General features: G+C 40.4%; 1 protein-coding gene across 1 annotated transcript in view; it reads right to left on the bottom strand.

Annotated features, from left to right (window-relative positions):
- lamc1 (laminin, gamma 1) overlaps positions 1–5,598 on the bottom strand; it is a 44,091-nt gene extending 38,493 nt beyond the window's left edge. The window contains exon 1 of the mRNA XM_062022954.1: positions 4,907–5,598. Coding sequence (XP_061878938.1) covers positions 4,907–5,297 — 391 coding nt within the window. The 5' untranslated portion in view covers positions 5,298–5,598. The remainder of the gene's footprint in view (positions 1–4,906) is intronic.
- Positions 5,599–18,515: the final 12,917 nt, after the last annotated feature.

Genomic DNA, 18,515 nt, shown 5'->3' with positions numbered 1-18,515 from the left:
ATAAATACTAGCTATAATGTTTTGTCATCTCATTGAATTGAACGCAGACTGTGAAGATTGTGTATTTGATGTGAGAGGTATCACTCCTGTTTTTTTTTTGTTGGCTAAACTGTTGTATTGAACCACTTGGTGTTGTTGAAGAACAAAGCTTGTTTATTTGACCTCATCTTCATTAGCCAAACTGCTTTGAGTTTTATATTGATAACAAAAAAGTAAACACCATCTTTTTACATTACTTGTGTTTTTTTCATGTTACAAAAGGTATTATTTAAAAAAAAACATTCATGTGACATAGCATTTTGTTAATGTTTTATTGTGTATCGTCAATTCCTATACAACATACTTCTGCTCAAACTCTAAATGGATCCGTCCTGATACAGCATGTACATTTTAATGTATGTAAGTTAAAAAAAGAAAATTCTCTAACCAAATGTAAAAATAGAGATAAAAGCATCATGTAATGAGAAAAAGCTGACATGTTGATACTATTAATGAACAAAAAATACTTGTCTTTAGATATATGGATAACGTTTGTATATGGCTTTTTTTTTTAAACATTACAAATTACATGATGGCATGGCGTTCACACCCCACCCAACCTTGATTTACCTAACAATTAATAATCATGACTTCAATATTGATACAAAATTATCTTAATTTTAATTTTGGTCATAATTGTGTAGCCCTATGTATAAAACTAGATCTCTTTTTTTTTGTCCATTTGTCTTAATGGACAACAAGTGCAGTTACGTCTTATGGCCGTCAGGTGCTACGTTGCAAAATTCTTACATTTGTTTTTATTTATTTTTCTCTTATGTCTATAAAGTGCTATCTTGCAAACTTTTCACATTTATTTTATTTATTTGTTATTTTTTTTATACCATATTACTTTGTTTATAATGCTTGTGTTGCTTTTATATGCACATTCAATTTCTACTTGAGGTACATGAAACAGTGTTTTTTATCTACAATAATGTTTCTTCTACAAAGGAAATCATTTTGAATGTACTGTTTGTGGGTTTTTTTAAATATAAAACATGGTTAAAAGATTTCAGTACAAGTCATTTTTTTAAATGTTGAGCACATTTAAAAATACCGCAATAATAATTTTGGTCACAATACACGTGACTAAAAATGTTCATACTGTGACATCCTGAGGCCCAGGCATAGTAAACGCCAATAATCGATTCATTTAGTGTAAATAAAGTAATGCAGACAGTTCTAAAATTTGGCTGACTGCAGGGGGCGATCCGACCAGCTACTTTATTATAGGGCACTTATGTTCCAATTTTGCACTGTTTTTAAAAGTTGCAAGTGATAAACGCTTATTAAGTGAAACGAAAAGAAATGTAAAACTGCATCAATATACACAAATTAAAAATGTATTAACAATCAATTTTGAATCGAATCGTAGTGAAGTATGCATTTTTGCATATTGAGTGGACTAAGTACAGCCCCTCAGCAGTGAAAAAAAAAAAAAGTGATGTCAATGTGGATGCACTGCACAACGGCTTCTAAAATGCCCAAGAAAAGTGGTAAATATCTCCTGCATGTTTGAAAACATTGCAAAACGCCAAAGGTAGGAGCATGACAACATGAATGTGCAGTAAATGAGTCTCTGTGGTGATGCCCCGTATAGTACACGCAAAATCCTCATTTAAATAAGGTGTTCTGCACCACTTTACAATTGCATACGCAGTCTTTGTAAATCACACACAACACGGCAACTATCTTATAGTTTGCTCACGCTGTCTAGCGTGTGGTATTTGGATCTTAGTAAATCAAGCCTATACTGTAGCTAACAACCACATTGAATGAAGAAAGTGATGTTACTAATGTATTAGCACAGAAAAAAGTGCTGGAGCATAATGGAGCAGCATGTACACATGATGCCCACTTCACATTTATGACTGCCCCCTCATACATACTGTATATATGCCTGCATAGAACCGTCCCTGGGTAGTATTAAAAGCTCTATCATCGACCAAATTTATATTGTATATTGTCTAGATTCTGCAACCTTATTTAGCACGTTTGGAAAGTATGTGCAAACTGGCACAGTTACACACAAAAGGCTGTGGTAATTTTGGTGAGGAGGCAACCACTGCAATCACAGATGACGAAGAGAGGATCTTTTGTTTGCGTATCAGCGTATTTGAACTGTCAGAAATTAAAACAGTAGAAATATATAAATCTATCCAGTAATTCTGACTTGAGGGCTGATTTGCAGAAACCAAAATGAATCAATACATTATGTAACACTGCATTTTCCAACATTCCAGCGCACCATTGCATTTTATTATGTTACTATTACACTATAACAGTGGTTCTTAACCTTGTTGGAGATACCGAACCCCACCAGTTTCATATGCGCATTCACCGAACCCTTCTTTAGTGAAAAATAAAATGTTTTTTTTTCCAAATACAAGACAAAGTTATGTTTTTTTACTGGTGCACAAAAGGTTAGTGTCCGCCCTGAGATCGGTAGGTTGTGAGTTCAAACCCCGGCCGAGTCATACCAAAGACTATAAAAATGGGACCCATTACCTCCCTGCTTGGCACTCAGCATCAAGGGTTGGAATTGGGGGTTAAATCACCAAAAATTATTCCCGGGCGCGGCACCGCTGCTGCTCACTGCTCCCCTCACCTCCCAGGGGGTGAACAAGAGACTGGGTCAAATGCAGAGGACAAATTTCACCACACCTAGTGTGTGTGTGACAATCATTGGTAATTTAACTTTAACTTTGATAAAGTTAAGTTAACTTTAACTTAACTTAACTTTATCAACATAACCTTGTTTAAAGAACAAAACCAACACAGTGCATGAACTCACAACAACTTACACACATGCAAATCAGTCTGACTTCTGCTGTTGCCGTATCCATAAAGTCGATAGGGAGAAGTTTTTTATTTACACGATGAGTCGAGTGTGTCTTGACCTCCGCGGCGGAGGCTCTGTCGAACCCCTGAGGCCGACTCACCGAACTCCTAGGGTTCGATCGAACCCAGGTTAAGAACCACTGCACTATAACATAGCAAAACAACATTGGTTAAAGCATGATGGCCACGGAGACACTAATTTTCATCCACATTCATGGCGTGTACATGACAGCCGGTAATACCACTTTTGCACTTGTTTTCAATTGCACGTGCAATCTTAGTAGATCACCCACAACATGCTCACTAACAATTCAATTGGACAAGCTCATTAACACTTGTTATCTGGTATCTTAGTAGATCAGGTCCCTAGTCCTATAAGTTCCCAAGTATGTGAGTGCATCTATTGACACAAAGCAACAAAATACCAGTTGCAATATAATAGTCACATGACCCGAATCAACTACTTTAGGCCCTGCACATCAGTGACATCACCGTAAAATGACCCAGCATGCATCTGCTGGCCAAGCCTTCAAATCTCCCAGGGTTATTTTCTTTCCACGCGACAGGAAGTCCCTTAATTAGAGTGGAGTCAGAGGTCAGAGGTAATAAGACGGACAGCTGAGATGACATCATTGCACACTATCAGGACACGTGACAATCTTCCTGTCTGCCTGTGAAGACACGTAAGCACGGATGTTGTCATAGCGATGGAGTGAGCAGCTTTTAATTAGCGCTCAAGAATGTGGAGTTTGTACTTCAAAGCCAGCAAAGAGACAAGCTGAAGAATCTATGGGCAGGAAGTAAAGGTATTCTAGAGTGCGGTCACGTGACCACCACACCGAGACATTTCGGCAAAAACTCGTTCATGTGGGTGTTTGTGAAGGCACGCAAGCGCGTGGGCAGAGGGTCACGTGAAGCCACAAATGTGGTTCACTTTGAAGTTCAGCATTCTACATGAACTCAAATACAACTTTGTCACTGTTACATGAACAATAACAGTAACACCCCACAATTCCTCACAATACTAAAAAACAAAAACGGCGGGGGAAACACTGCATTAATCTTTGACCTTATAAACATACTGGCAAGCTGTTTGGTTGACCAACCATCAGAAACGCTCATCCAGATGTTCAACATCACGTTCCCACGCCACCGCACTCCCCTTCCTCTTCCCCCAGGAGAGGAGTACAATTTACAACAGCTGCTCAGCCAGGAAGACTTTCCCACACTGCAATAACTTCCTGTCAGCTGATTTGCCGCCTGCCAATCAAAGGATTCCTTACCAGGAGAGTTGTCACTAGCGTAAAGAAGCGGTCCAGCTGGAGACATCTGTGTTATGTGACACAAGTATGTATTGCCCAGCTGTCGCCATGGAAACAGAAGGAAGGACAGCTCTTGTTGGGGGCTTGGCCACCCGAAACAAGACTATGAAACGGTTGCAGAAATAGACGTCTTTTTTTAAACGAAAGACGAGAATGCGCCGTCGTGGGCGTACCAGACGCAAATAACGCCGTTCATCGTGTTCGCTCCGACCAGCACCAAGTTTGCTTCGTCTGGGTTCAAAGATCATGGCGCGACAAGAATTCAGCTTCTCTCTGTAAAAAAATGCTAGACTTCACTACGTTGCTGTAGCAACATGGATGAAACATTCACAAGCGGACTGCGAACACGCACTACACACACTTGCAGCTCAAACTTGAGTAAATTAGTTGCCTGTACACAATATGTTTTATGAATGAACATAATACCATGAATTGATTAACGTGGACTCCGACTTAAACAAGTTGAAAAACGTATTCGGGCGTTACCATTTAGTGGTCAATTGTACGGAATATGTACTGTACTGTGCAATCTACTAATAAAAGTTTCAATCAATCAATCAATGTTGTATAACTTGTAAATACACAATAACATGTTGTATGAACACTATCATATGTTGCATGCATACTGACACACATGCAACAGGTGTCCTGTGAGTGTGCCAGGGCCCGCGTTTAAGTGATGATGGTGACAGTGGGGGTCTTACCGAGGTGCAAGGTGAGGTTGATGGAGTTGGGGTACTGGACTCCGGCCAGCATGGTCTGACTCTGCCACCAGGTGGTGTCCTGCTGGTTGTTGTAGTCGGTCAGGTAGACGGCGCTGTGTTGGTTCCTCGTGTCGCGCGCGTCGCAGATGTGGCACGACTTGGTGACGCCGGTGGCGCCCGTCTGGACACAGTACTCCTCCGGGGGGGTCCCGCATGTGTTGGTGGCCATCACCGTGACGTTGAAGGCGGCGTTAACGAACTCGGGCATGCAGCGATGCGCTCTCCCGAGGTCATCCGCACATTCGTCCATGGCAGCACCGACGAGCGCCGCCGCCGCCGCGCACGCAAAGGCGACCAGAACCGGGACCGGAACCCGGAGCAGACCTGGCATATTGGCGTTCCTCCGCGTCGTCCTCTTGTTAGTGCGAAGTTTCCAAGGAGTCTCAAGTGGTTCAAAGTTGCTCCGAACTGGCAGTGAAACGACTGACGTGATACGGAAGCAGCACCAGCGGCCAGCGGGTCATGCGGAAAGGTTCGTTAGAGAGCCTGAGTTTGTCCAAGTGAGCTCAGCTCTTTGTGTCCGCCGCCATGAACACGACCGAGCTGACTACACCCAGTGCCACAGTGCGCATGTGCAACCAAGACCCGCGCCGACTTCCGTGCTGGAAAAAAAAAGTGGTAGCGACTCCTTGATCAACTTTGACCCCGCCTGACTCCTTCAATCCAATCCACTTTATTTATGTAGCACATTTAAACAACAAGAATGTTTCCAAAGTGCTGCACAGCCATGTTAAAAACAATATTAAAAAGAATATTAAATCAAAAAATAAATAAATATAAAACCAATATAAAAACAATATAAAAATAAATATGATTAAAAACGATTTTAAAGGGTAAAACCAATTAAAACAGTAAATAGATATCAAAATGTATTTAAAAAAAAAAAAAAACACAGAGGACAACAGAGGACAGAAGACCACACAACTCACGTAGTGTTAAAAGCCAAATAATAAAACAACATGTTTCCTTTAATAAGCTAAGACCCTGTAGTACTGGTAACATTGTCATAGTTCAACTTAAAAGTGTTTTTTTTTCATCAAATGTTCTTATACACAAAACAATACCGCAGTAGCTACAACATGCTAGCTTTCTTGGAAGGCACAAAGTAACTGGGGCCGTACAAGTGTACGTTGGTGACACTCCCGGACACTTTAAAGAGTTTGCGCTCGACATGGAGTTGACAGATTGGGCTTTTAGTTCAATGTCTAGTTTTCACACTCTCACTTAGACCCGGAGAGGTAAGAGCAGTAGAAATTTGGAAAGTTTGATCCCTAGGCAGGACCAGTGGGATGGTGGTATAGTGGTGAGCATAGCTGCCTTCCAAGCAGTTGACCCGGGTTCGATACCCGGCCATCGCATCTACTAATCTTCACCTACCTAGGTTCCATTCTAGAGGCTAATCTTTCCTGTGATAAAATGGCAATCAAGGTAATCAAAAATGTCAACCAACGAACAAGATTTCTCTATAGAATCTCCTCTCTGGTCAACAAAAGCACCATGAGGATTCTAGCAGGAACTCTTGTTCAACCCTTTTTCGATTACCATGCACCTCCTGGTACCCTAGCACCTCCAAAACCCTCAAATCTAGACTCCAAACATCCCAGAACAAGCTAGTCAGATTACTTCTAGACCTCCACCCCAGATCACACCTCACTCCTACCCACTTCTCCAAAGTGGGCTGGCTCAGGGTGGAGGACAGAGTAAAACAACTTGCACTGAGCCTAGTCTATAAAATCCGCTACACCTCCCTGATACCGAAGTAATAAATAAATGATAAATGGGTTATACTTGTATAGCGCTTTTCTACCTTCAAGGTACTCAAAGCGCTTTGACAGTATTTCCACATTCACCCATTCACACACACATTCACACACTGATGGCGGGAGCTGCCATGAAGGCGCTAACCAGCAGCCATCAGGAGCAAGGGTGAAGTGTCTTGCCCAAGGACACAACGGACGTGACTAGGATGGTAGAAGGTGGGGATTGAACCTCAGTAACCAACAACCCTTCGATTGCTGGCACAGCCACTCTACCAACTTCGCCGAAGTACATGTCAAACTACTTCCGCCATAACCACAACACCAGGGTGAGCTCCACAAACCACATTAAACCCAGATTCCGATCTAACAAAGGTCTTAACTCATTCTCTTTCTATGCCACATCAATGTGGAATGCACTCCCAACAGGTGTAAAATTAAGGGCATCTCTATCCTCCTTCAAAACCGCACTAAAAGAACACCTCCAGGCAACTTCAACCCTAAACTAACACCCTCCCCGGATTGATAATAATCAAATGTAGATACTTTTTCTCATGCTTTCTGATCTCTCTCTCTCTATGTCCACTACTTGCTGTACATATCCTACCAAGTCAGTCCTACACTGTTCCAATGTCCATTTCTCTGATGATGCAATTGTTGATGACTGAAGTGTTGATATCAACCAAACCTAACCCCTCACCCCCCCACCCACCCCTCCTCATCCCACACCCCGGATTGTAAATAATGTAAATAATTCAATGTATATACTCTGATGATTATCTTGTGTGATGACTGTATTATGATGATAGTATATATCTGTATCATAAATCAATTTAAGTGGACCCCGACTTAAAACAAGTTGGAAAACTTATTTGGGTGTTACCATTTAGTGGTCAATTGTACGGAATATGTACTTCACTGTGCAATCTACTAATAAAAGCCTCAGTCAATCAATCAAAAACCAGGTGGGTTACACTACATTTCCTCGTAATTGCTACACTTACTATAATTTAGTCACCAGATGTAACTACAACACGCTAGCTAGCGTAGTACTCATAAACATACTGTACTTACTAGTTGATAGCCTATTTACTATACTTACAGTACAAACGGTACTATAACTAGCTATATCCAAGTGAGCAGTGGGACTTGCGGTCTAGTGTGTTGAAGCTAAGCTAACCAGAGGGTCTGCTTTTAAACAACAGATAAACAAGAAAAAGAATAAAGTTTAAAAAGTAAGTCATTGTTTCCTTTATTTAAAGACGTGACAAGAAGTTATCTACTCAGCTTACAGACACACACATAATTAAATTTTTAATCAACGGCAATCAAATGTTTTACACTTTACCTTTTATAAGAATATAATAACTTGTTTAGGGTAGTGTAAGATGTCTTATCCTGACTTTTAGAGGCCTCTGAACTATAACATGATAGTAACTTAGCGCCCCCTGCAGGAAACAATCAAAACAATACGCCAGCAAGCACAAGCCCCTTTTAAGTGCTAAATGCTACCTATTTTATCCCAAGGTTTATACAAACAAAATTAAAATACTAACAATGCTAATTTCTACCATTCTAACAGTTTATGCGGGCACAGGTAAATGTAAAAGGCTCTTGGGTTAACTCTTAAAACATTGTGGAATTTCATATCAAGCCATCAAAGAATGGAATGGTCTCCCAGACAATCTAAAGAACAACTGTAGTTTTCACAGTTTCTCACAAGCAGTTAAAGACAGGCTTTTAGACCACCAGTCTTGCTCACATTAGCAATACCAGGCAGGTTGTTGACCATCAGATGATACCCTGGCGGGAGCAGTACCATTCCAACCTCGTAACATCGCAAACTTTTTTATGTATGCAATATCAATGGGGTATATAGCTATTGAATGATACCCTTATGGGTATCATCTGATGGCTACTGCACTGTATGTGGACTTTGATAAAAACTGCTGCAGTTTATATACTTCTGCACTTTAAATTCCATCCATCCATCCATTTTCTACCGCTTATTCCCTTTGGGGTCGCTGGAGCCTATCTCAGCTACAATCGGGCGGAAGGCAGTGTACACCCTGGACAAGTCGCCACCTCATCGCAGGGCCAACACAGATAGACAACATTCACACTCACATTCACACACTAGGGCCAATTTAGTGTTGCCAATCAACCTATCCCCAGGTGCATGTCTTTGGAAGTGGGAGGAAGCCGGAGTACCAGGAGGGAACCCACGCAGTCACGGGGAGAACATGCAAACTCCACACAGAAAGATCCCGAGCCTGGGATTGAACCCAAGACTACTCAGGACCTTCGTATTGTGAGGCAGACGCACTAACCCCTCTTCCACCGTGCTGCCCGCACTTAAAATGAAGCTGCTAAAATACTGTAACTTGACCGCCCACTGATTTGTAGTTCACATACCCTCTATGTATTGTACTTGTATTTTAAATTGTTCATCATTAATTTTAATATTGTTGTGTATTTTGAATCATGTATAATTTTGTTGTGAATGTTAGATGCACCATAAAAGGAGTACAGATGGAAATTAGCATGGTGCTAAATCTGGTGCAGCCATCTTCTTAATGTAACTGCACATTGTCCTTCAAATAAACAAAAACAAAACTGTCACAGACTGAAAGTGCAGAAGTGTGTGAACAAAATAAAGACTGTTGCTTAGTGACATGACCTAGAAAAAGATGCACAGCTCATCCCCATTTGAGAATACCATTCATTTTCAAAGGCTATTGTAAGGAACGTTTTACAGGAATTAGGTTTGCCTTGGTACACAGAATGTTACGAAATATACAACGCCCACTATCCTCTTTGAAAACCCAGAGGGCCAGGTCATCAAAGCAAATGATAATACCGGTATGTATCTTAAATCAAAAATAGTATTTGTTCAGGAATAACATTTAACGCCCTCAGACATAAAGGTGTTATAAGCATTGGTTTTTATTCCGATTAAGAATGTATACCACATTGCCACCACCAGGTGTGAATGTGGAGTAAATGAATGATGGGTTCTCACTTCTCTATGAGCACTTTGAGTATCTTGTTGATAAAAAAAGCTCTATATAAATCAAATTCATTATTACTATTATTATTATACTGAGTACCGGTATTTTTAGGTACCAGTTCTTGATTGGGTCGGTCCAAGCGGATTGTTAGAATTCCGGGTTAATGATACTGCTATGGGTACAGTTTTTATCCCGCTGACGGTCGTCACATTCATTCAGGTGCCGCTGCAAAGCATAAAAAAGACACGGTGGAACAGCCAATCGGAGTCAAAATGTTAACGGCCCACTTCCGGTTTGAAGGTACGCGGAAGTAAACAAAATCATAGATTTAAGCGGAATCACGGATGGAATTAATGGTCGCTAAAAAAGATCTAAATGCAGAAAGTCGTCGAAATTGGCATATACCGTGCACTTGACAAACAGTTACAAAGTGCCGAATGTAAAAGTTAAGTCACACTTTTCTAGCAGAAATATTTCTCAGATAACTCACTTTTCCCAGATTTAACTCACTTTTTCTCAGATTTTGCTAATTTTCATAAAATGTAAGTTTAAATTAAATATTGACTCTGAATATTATATCTAAATGTTAAATCTAAACCTAAATCTTAAATATAAATCTACATGTTGAATCTAAACCTAAATGTTATCTCTAAACCTAAATCTTAGATGTAAATGTGAGCGCGGAATGTTAAATGTGAGCGCTAAATGTTAAATCTAAACCTAAATCTTAAGTCTAAAATTAAATCTAAATGTGAACGATAAATAATAAATCTAAACATAAATGTTAAATCTGAACCTAAATGTAAAATCTAAACCTACATCTTAAAACTAAACCTAAATGTTAAATATAAATCTTAAATCTAAATGTCAGTGCTAAATTTTAAATCTAAACATAAATCTAAATCTAAATCTGAATATGAGATTCCACCAAAACGTGAGGCCTCTCAGCCACAAAGCCGTGCCCACATCGCTGTCTCTCAGTGCTGACACTCCTACAACTTTCCTACTGCAGAAGAAGGAAACATGACATGCTTAATGACAAATAATGCCAATAAAGTTGCATAATTTAAAAAAATGTTTGCTCCAATTGTGTGAGAGTGTATGGTGTGTTCCATGAAGACAATTAGACACTGAAACACGTCGACGCTGCACTTTTTTTCTGTCTTGGCATTTGGTGGAGGCGGTCGCATTGTCTTGTCTATACTTTTTAAGAGCCTCTTTCTCTGCGCTGTCCTCCGAAATCTAAACACCTAACATGGAATTGATAAGCTGGACTCTCGCCTCAATTGACAAAATCTTCTCGACAAGGAAAAGAGGTTTGGGGGAGCCTGGCTGCCTTGACGGAACAATTGCTGCGAGGTACGTGAGAGACTCCTGGGAGAAATAAAGAATCATGTGCCTCTCAGTGCTTTTCGTTGAGGACGTGGAAGACATCTACCTATTTGGAACCGTGATCGCAGGGCATCTGCGGATTGGGCTGGGCATTGCTTTGGTGTATTGTTCAAATTTGGAAGACAATGGCAGCCATTCAAGTAGCCCAATGGCTGCCCGTCGCAATGGAAGGCATGGGTCGAGCTGTGGGAACACAGACTGTGGCGATTTCTGAACTGAATCATAAGTTGGATCACATCACTGAGAGGCTTACTGGAATGTGAAAATGTATTATCTTGAGAGCCAGCCTGGACGATTAGATCAGACAAGCCAATAAAATGTCTGAACAACAATCCTTATCTACGACTCGACTCCCTCAAATGGCCTTGACGCTGCTCATAACAGAAGAAGGCTGTTCTGAAAACATACCCCGAGGACACCTCAGTGATAGCCGCTCAGATCTCCCTCCCTCCTTCAACAACACCTGTGAGTTGAACTTTGCTCGTAACGCCTGCAGAGCGATTCCAGGCCAATAGACACAATGACACTACACCCTGGACAATGGGCATATGCACACTCACACATACACACACCCACACTCCCAGGGGTGATGGACAGCTGAGCAGTGCTTTAGATAGCAGCAGCCTGCCACCGTAGCTCCCACTCCATCCCTCTGTTGCAAGTTTTGTTGATTCGATGTAACTTGTTTATGTGTGCTTATGGCTATTAATGTTTTTTTTCTTGGCCTCAGTCTGGACCCCCTCCCCAGGAGCTCAGTCTGAGACTGAACATTTTTTTACTCATCCACCCCCCCTCCCACCAGTGTTTACCTTTTCCCCACCTTTCTAAGGGATGCAGGAAGTTAGCAGACCCATCAGCGTTCCTGTTCCATCTCCCTGTAATGTACACTACCGTTCAAAAGTTTGGGGTCACATTGAAATGTCCTTATTTTTGAAGGAAAAGCACTGTACTTTTCAATGAAGATAACTTTAAACTAGTCTTAACTTTAAAGAAATACACACTATACATTGCTAATGTGGTAAATGACTATTCTAGCTGCAAATGTCTGGTTTTTGGTGCAATATCTACATAGGTGTATAGAGGCCCTTTTCCACCAACTATCACTCCAGTGTTCTAATGGTACAATGTGTTTGCTCATTAACTCAGAAGGCTAATTGATGATTACAAAACCCTTGTGCAATCATGTTCACACATCTGAAAACAGTTTAGCTCGTTATAGAAGCTACAAAACTGACCTTCCTTTGAGCAGATTGAGTTTCTGGAGCATCACATTTGTGGGGTCAATTAAACTCTCAAAATGGCCAGAAAAAGAGAACTTTCATCTGAAACTCGACAGTCTTTTCTTGTTCTTAGAAATTAAGGCTATTCCACAAAATTGTTGGGTGACCCCAAACTTTTGAACGGTAGTGTATGTCTGCTCTTCAATGGGATTGAAAATCTGAATTTCCCATCGGTGATTAATAAAGTATTTCTGATTTTGATTCTTCTGCGTTTGACAATAAATGGAATTGCTTCTTACATCGAGGCATGCAGTCTTTTTGAATACAGCTATTTCTAATTTGTATATGTCTTTCATCTTTTCGCTGCGCTCTTACTTCATGATTGTGTCACAAATGAACATTACATTACTGTAAGAATAGTCTAAATATGTCTAAATTGTGAGCTAAATGGTAAAAACACGATTAAAGTGAAAGTGAATTTAAGTCAGCTTTCTCTTCATCTAAACCTTTTAAATCACGCTTCTCGACGAGCCGAGACGTGCCCATTAATTAGACAGTGGTGCTGTGCAGTGCTGCCAGGAGCAGGAAGATGGAAAATAAGCATATTAAAAGGCGCACAACGACATGCGCCGGATCCGAACCTCTTACCAAATGACGACTTCACACTCACCATGATCATGTTTTTACCATTTAGCTCACAATTAAGACATATTCTTCAGAACCGATCCAAAGCTAGGCTGTCAGCTGGCTGCTCCTTGCAGCAACCTTATATGACAGTGACCGCGTTGTTTCCAGCGATAGTACAGTTCATATGTGACATTATCATGAAGTTAGAGTGCAGCAAAATGATGTAAGATACATACAAATGGAAATATGTGTATTCATGCACACTGCATGCCTTGGTGTAATAAGAAAGTGCATTCATTGTCAAACGCAGAAGTGCAGCGTCAACGTTTTTGAGTGTCTAAATGTCTTTATGCAACACACCTTGCATACTCACATGTTTGGAGCAACTTTTTTTTTAATATACAACTTTATTGGCGTTATTTGTGATTAAACACCTGTCATGTTTCCTTCTTTAGCAGTAAGTGTAGTGTGTGCACTGAGAAGCAGAGTTGTGGGCGCGTCTTTGCAGCCGAGAGGCGTCGGTTTGGTGGAATATCGACATTCTATATATATTCATCTTTAGACTTGGCGAAATATTTAGTGCTCACTTTTATATTTGGGTTTAGATTTAACATTTAGATTTAGCTTTAACATTTAGCGCTCAAATTTAGATTTAAGATTTGTGTTTATGATTTATGTTTAGATTTAACATTTAGATGGGGGGAAATTGTGGGGACAAGACATAAAATGAGGAGAAACCAACAGTTATACAAACTCCATAGCCAAAGAAGAAAGACCAGAATGGAAACCTTAAAAAAGGTACTTTAAAAACTGAGAAATTAATCTTGATACAAACGAACGACTGGCTTCTCCTAAGAAGTTAATAGAAGCTATGATTTAAAGTCTTCTTTGGTTCGAGTGAAATTATTAGCGAGAAAAAAAGTTGCTATCTTGGCAAATGTAAGTAATACAATGTGATGAGCTATCAATTGTTTAAAATTCATACTATTTCAATAAATTCATCAGGTGACTTCACTATGGATGCATTTAAAATAAATGATCTATTTACAGAGTACAAGACAGGGCCGGCCCGTGGCATAGGCCGTATAGGCAAATGCTAAGGGCGCCGTCCATCAGGGGGCGCCACGCCAGTGCCACAAATGTTGGAGAAAAAAAAAAGAGAAAAAAAAGTTGGTACTATTATTTCTAAATACAAAAAATAATCCCACGTTAATTAAAATGCAAAGTTAAGCCTATTTAATAGAAATATTATTTGTTACAACATTACGCCCCCCCCCCCCCCTCCCTCCGCACGGTGCGCCCCCTCCCTTCCCGCCCTTCAACACAAGATGTATATGTCTATGGTCAAAACGGCCAAAACTGTCAGGTGCCCAGGGAAGAAAAAATAGAAAAGAAGAGGAGGAGAAACAAGAAAAAGACAGAGGTAGCAGGTAGGTAACGTTAGCCTACATGAAATTATTTGTCTGTTACAGAATGTGATAGTAACCTGGCTTTTTTTTTTTTTTTTTTTTTTTTAAACCTGTAAAGCACTTTGGTTCAATCTAAAAGTTGTTGAAAACGTGCTATATAAATAAAGACTTGACTTGACTTGACTAAGCTAATGTTACATGATTCAGCAATTGCTCATCAATAAATAGCTAGTTCTGTTTTAACGTCGGGTTAATATTGTGGAGGGGGCTAAATTGTTATGGAAAATAATAATGTAACGTTAGGTAATTACAGTACTCCCACCTTACATTCCTCAGGGACATTTGTATTAGATCTTTTAAGCAGGTGTTTTTTGTTTACATTGTTATTGCCTTCTGGTTAGCTAATGTTTGCCCTGCAGGTAATAGTCACTTTTCCACCCCTTTATATTTTAGGTATAGTTGTAAGCCTAGTTGTTAAAGTGCACATCATTAATGTTAATTAAGCAATATCACATGAGAGGGAATGCTGTTTTTTAATTTGAGCACTGCTGTGATTCGGTTAAAGATAATCATAACATAACATTCTCATATAATATGTTAATTTGCTTTCTTTAAGTAAAAAAAGGTCTAAGACAAAGCTATTCGGTTTCTTGTGAGTCAATAAACTTCACTGCCGATGTGGGGGGGGGGGGCACCTAAAATCTTGCCTAGGGCGCCATATTAGTTAGGGCCAGGCCTGGTACAAGATATCCATTTTATATCAATTAGAAATATCTCAAACATCAGAACAAAATGAATTAATTTATCAAAATTGATTTCAAACGTTGACAAAGAAAAAATAATTACATATGGGTTTTAATCTTTGAAGAAGTTTCAAAATCAAAGCACTAATAAGTCCAGTAAATGTAAGGATAGAACAATCAAACACAAGTTCATTACAGTACTTCATTGTTAAAAATGTTGAATTGAAAAACAAAGTCCTCTCAACCTTGCAACAATTGGCAGTCATATTCAGTGTTGGGACTAACGCCGTTATTTTCGGTGGTAGCTAGTAATCTAACGCGTTATTTTTTATATTGAGTAACTCAGTTACCGTTACTACATGATGCGTTACTGCGTTATTTTACGTCATTTTTTATGTAGTATCGGCTAGAAACTGAGAAGATCTGAGTGTGTTTTATTGGAGCGCTGCGGTGTCGTCCTTCTGTGTCACAAGGAAAAGAAAAGGCGTGCTTTGTGTGGGTGGGGGTGGGGCTCCCAGACCGTAGTTGAGGAGCGCAGTGGAGACGTTCCTCCAGGGCCTATGTACTTCGGGGCTCACAACCTTCACTTTACCCGGCAGTGGGTCTTTACAGCTCCGGACTTGAGGGTGAATGACGAGGCCTGCAGTTTGTTGCAACTTTGTGACTTTATTGGTGTCTTGCACGCAGCCATCCACCAAGCTAGAGCACCAAGCACACACTCACTGTTGCCGCTCCCTCACCTCTCTCGCCCACTCACTCACTGATGTCACTCACCTCACATGCTGTCATATCTTAAAGGGCCACACACACACACACATACGCTACTCTCATAACAACTAACAAGACATCATGGCGAAGCCAGAAGTCGAGTTCCTTAACATGGAGACATTCTCAATACTTTTCTTTTGTCGAGCACAAAGAAAATAACATTTTAGTTAAATGTAAGTTGTTTCTTGGATCAAAGATCCTATCTACTTAAAGTTAAAGTTAAAGTTAAAGTGCCATTATGTTGCAGCTATTTAAAATAGTTTTGTCAATTTTTCTGGCCTGAAATAAATTGGCCCTTTGAAACATATCTTTGTCTTTGTGTGTTGTATGTAGACCACATTGCTTTCTGAGTTCAGTGATGCAAATGCATGTCAAGTTGATCAACAGACTGTATTATTCTCCAGTGCAATAACAGTACTGAAATGAAGGCTAAAAAGGCATTAATGGGAGCCTTAAAGGCCTACTGAAACCCACTACTACCGACCACGCAGTCTGATAGTTTATATATCAATGATGAAATATTAACATTGCAACACATGCCAATACAGCCGGGTTAACTTATAAAGTGCAATTTTAAATTTCCACCTAAACTTCCGGTTGAAAACGTCTTTGTATGATGACGTATGCGAGTGACGTCACTAGATAAACGGAAGTATTGGTACACCTTTGAATCCAATACAAAAAAGCTCTGTTTTCATCTCGAAATTCCACAGTATTCTGGACATCTGTGTTGGTGAATCTTTTGCAATTTGTTTAATGAACAATGAAGACTGCAAAGAAGAAAGTTGTAGGTGGGATCGGTGTATTAGCGGCTGGCTGTAGCAACACAACCAGGAGGACTTACTTGGATAGCAGACGCGCTAGCCGACGGTATCCGCCGACCGCACGGATGATCGGGTGAAGTCCTTCGTCCTTCCGTCGATCGCTGGAACGCAGGTGAGCACGGGTGTTGTTGAGCAGATGAGGGCTGGCGGGCGTAGTTGGAGCGCTAATGTTTTTATCATAACTCTGTGAGGTCCCATTGCTAAGGTAGCTTCAATGGCGTCGTTATCAACAGCATTGTTAATTTTCGCCTAGCTGGAAAGCATTAACCGTGTATTTACATGTCCAGGGTTTAATAGTATTGTTGATTTTCTGTCTATCCTTCCAGTCAGGGGTTTATTTATTTTGTTTAAATCTGCATTTGAGCCCGATGCTATCATGTTAGCTCCGTAGCTAAAGTGTTTCGCCGATGTATTGTCGTGGAGATAAAAGTCACTGTGAATGTCCATTTCGCGTTCTCGACTCTCATTTTCAAGAGGATATAGTATCCGAGGTGGTTTAAAATACAAATCCGTGATCCACAATAGAAAAAGGAGAGAGTGTGGAATCCAATGAATCCTTGTACCTAAATTACGGTCAGAGCGAAAAAAGATATGTCCTGCACTGCACTCTAGTCCTTTACTCTCACTTTCCTCATCCACAAATCTTTCATCCTCGCTCAAATTAATGGGGTAATCGTCGCTTTCTCGGTCCGAATCTCTCTCACTGCTCATGTAAACAATAGAGAAATGTGAGCAGCACTCCGGCTTGTGACGTCACGCTACTTCCGGTAGGGGCAAGGCTTTTTTTTATCAGCGACCAAAAGTTTCGAACTTTATCGTCGTTGTTCTCTACTAAATCCTTTCAGCAAAAATATGGCAATATCGCGAAATGATCAAGTATGACACATAGAATGGATCTGCTATCCCCGTTTAAATTAAAAAATGTCATTTCAGTAGGCCTTTAAAGAAAAAAAGAAGTAACTAAATAGTTACTTTTCACAGTAACGCATTAGTTTTTGGTGTAAGTAACTGAGTTAGTAACTGAGTTACTTTTGATATAAAGTAACTAGTAACTGTAACTAGCTACTGGTTTTCAGTAACTAACCCAACACTGGTCATATTACTGATCTTACAACTTATAGTTTTTTTCCACCTGAACTTTGATGGTATGTTATAGTTCAAATATGGTCTGCAATGACGTTACTAACTTACTCCATCACACTTTTGCTACATAATGATTGAACAGGTTTTGTACTGAAACGCCAAGGATGTAATGATAAATGATAAATGGGCAGTGTTGGGACTAACGCGTTACTAAGTAGCGCGTTACTGTAACGCCGTTAGTTTCGGCGGTAACTAGTAATCTAACGCGTAATTTTTTTATATACAGTAACTCAGTTACCGTTACTGCATGATGCGTTACTGCGTTATTTTACGTTATTTGTATGTAGTATCGGCTAGAAACTGAAGATCTGAGTGTGTTTTATTGGAGCGCTCCGGTGGAAAAGAAGAGGCGTGCTTTCTGTGGGTGGGGGAGACGTTCCTCCAGAGCCGTACTTCGGGGTTAACAACCTTCACTTTACCCGGAAGAGGGTCTTTACAGCTGAGGGTGAATGACGAGCCCGGCGGTTTGTTGCAACTTTGTGACTTTATTGGACGCAGCCATCCAGCAAGCTAGAGCACCTGCACGCACTCACTGTCGCCGCTCCCTCACCTCTCTCGCCCACTCACTCACTGACGTCACTCACTTCTCATGCTGTCATATCTTAAAGGGCCACACACCAGAGGTGTGGACTCGAGTCACATGACTTGGACTCGA

Source organism: Entelurus aequoreus, linkage group LG16 (assembly GCF_033978785.1).
Source record: "Entelurus aequoreus isolate RoL-2023_Sb linkage group LG16, RoL_Eaeq_v1.1, whole genome shotgun sequence".
Lineage (NCBI taxonomy): Eukaryota > Metazoa > Chordata > Actinopteri > Syngnathiformes > Syngnathidae > Entelurus > Entelurus aequoreus.
The sequence above is the reverse complement of the archived record's forward strand: the minus strand, read 5'-3'. Positions and strand labels throughout refer to the sequence as shown.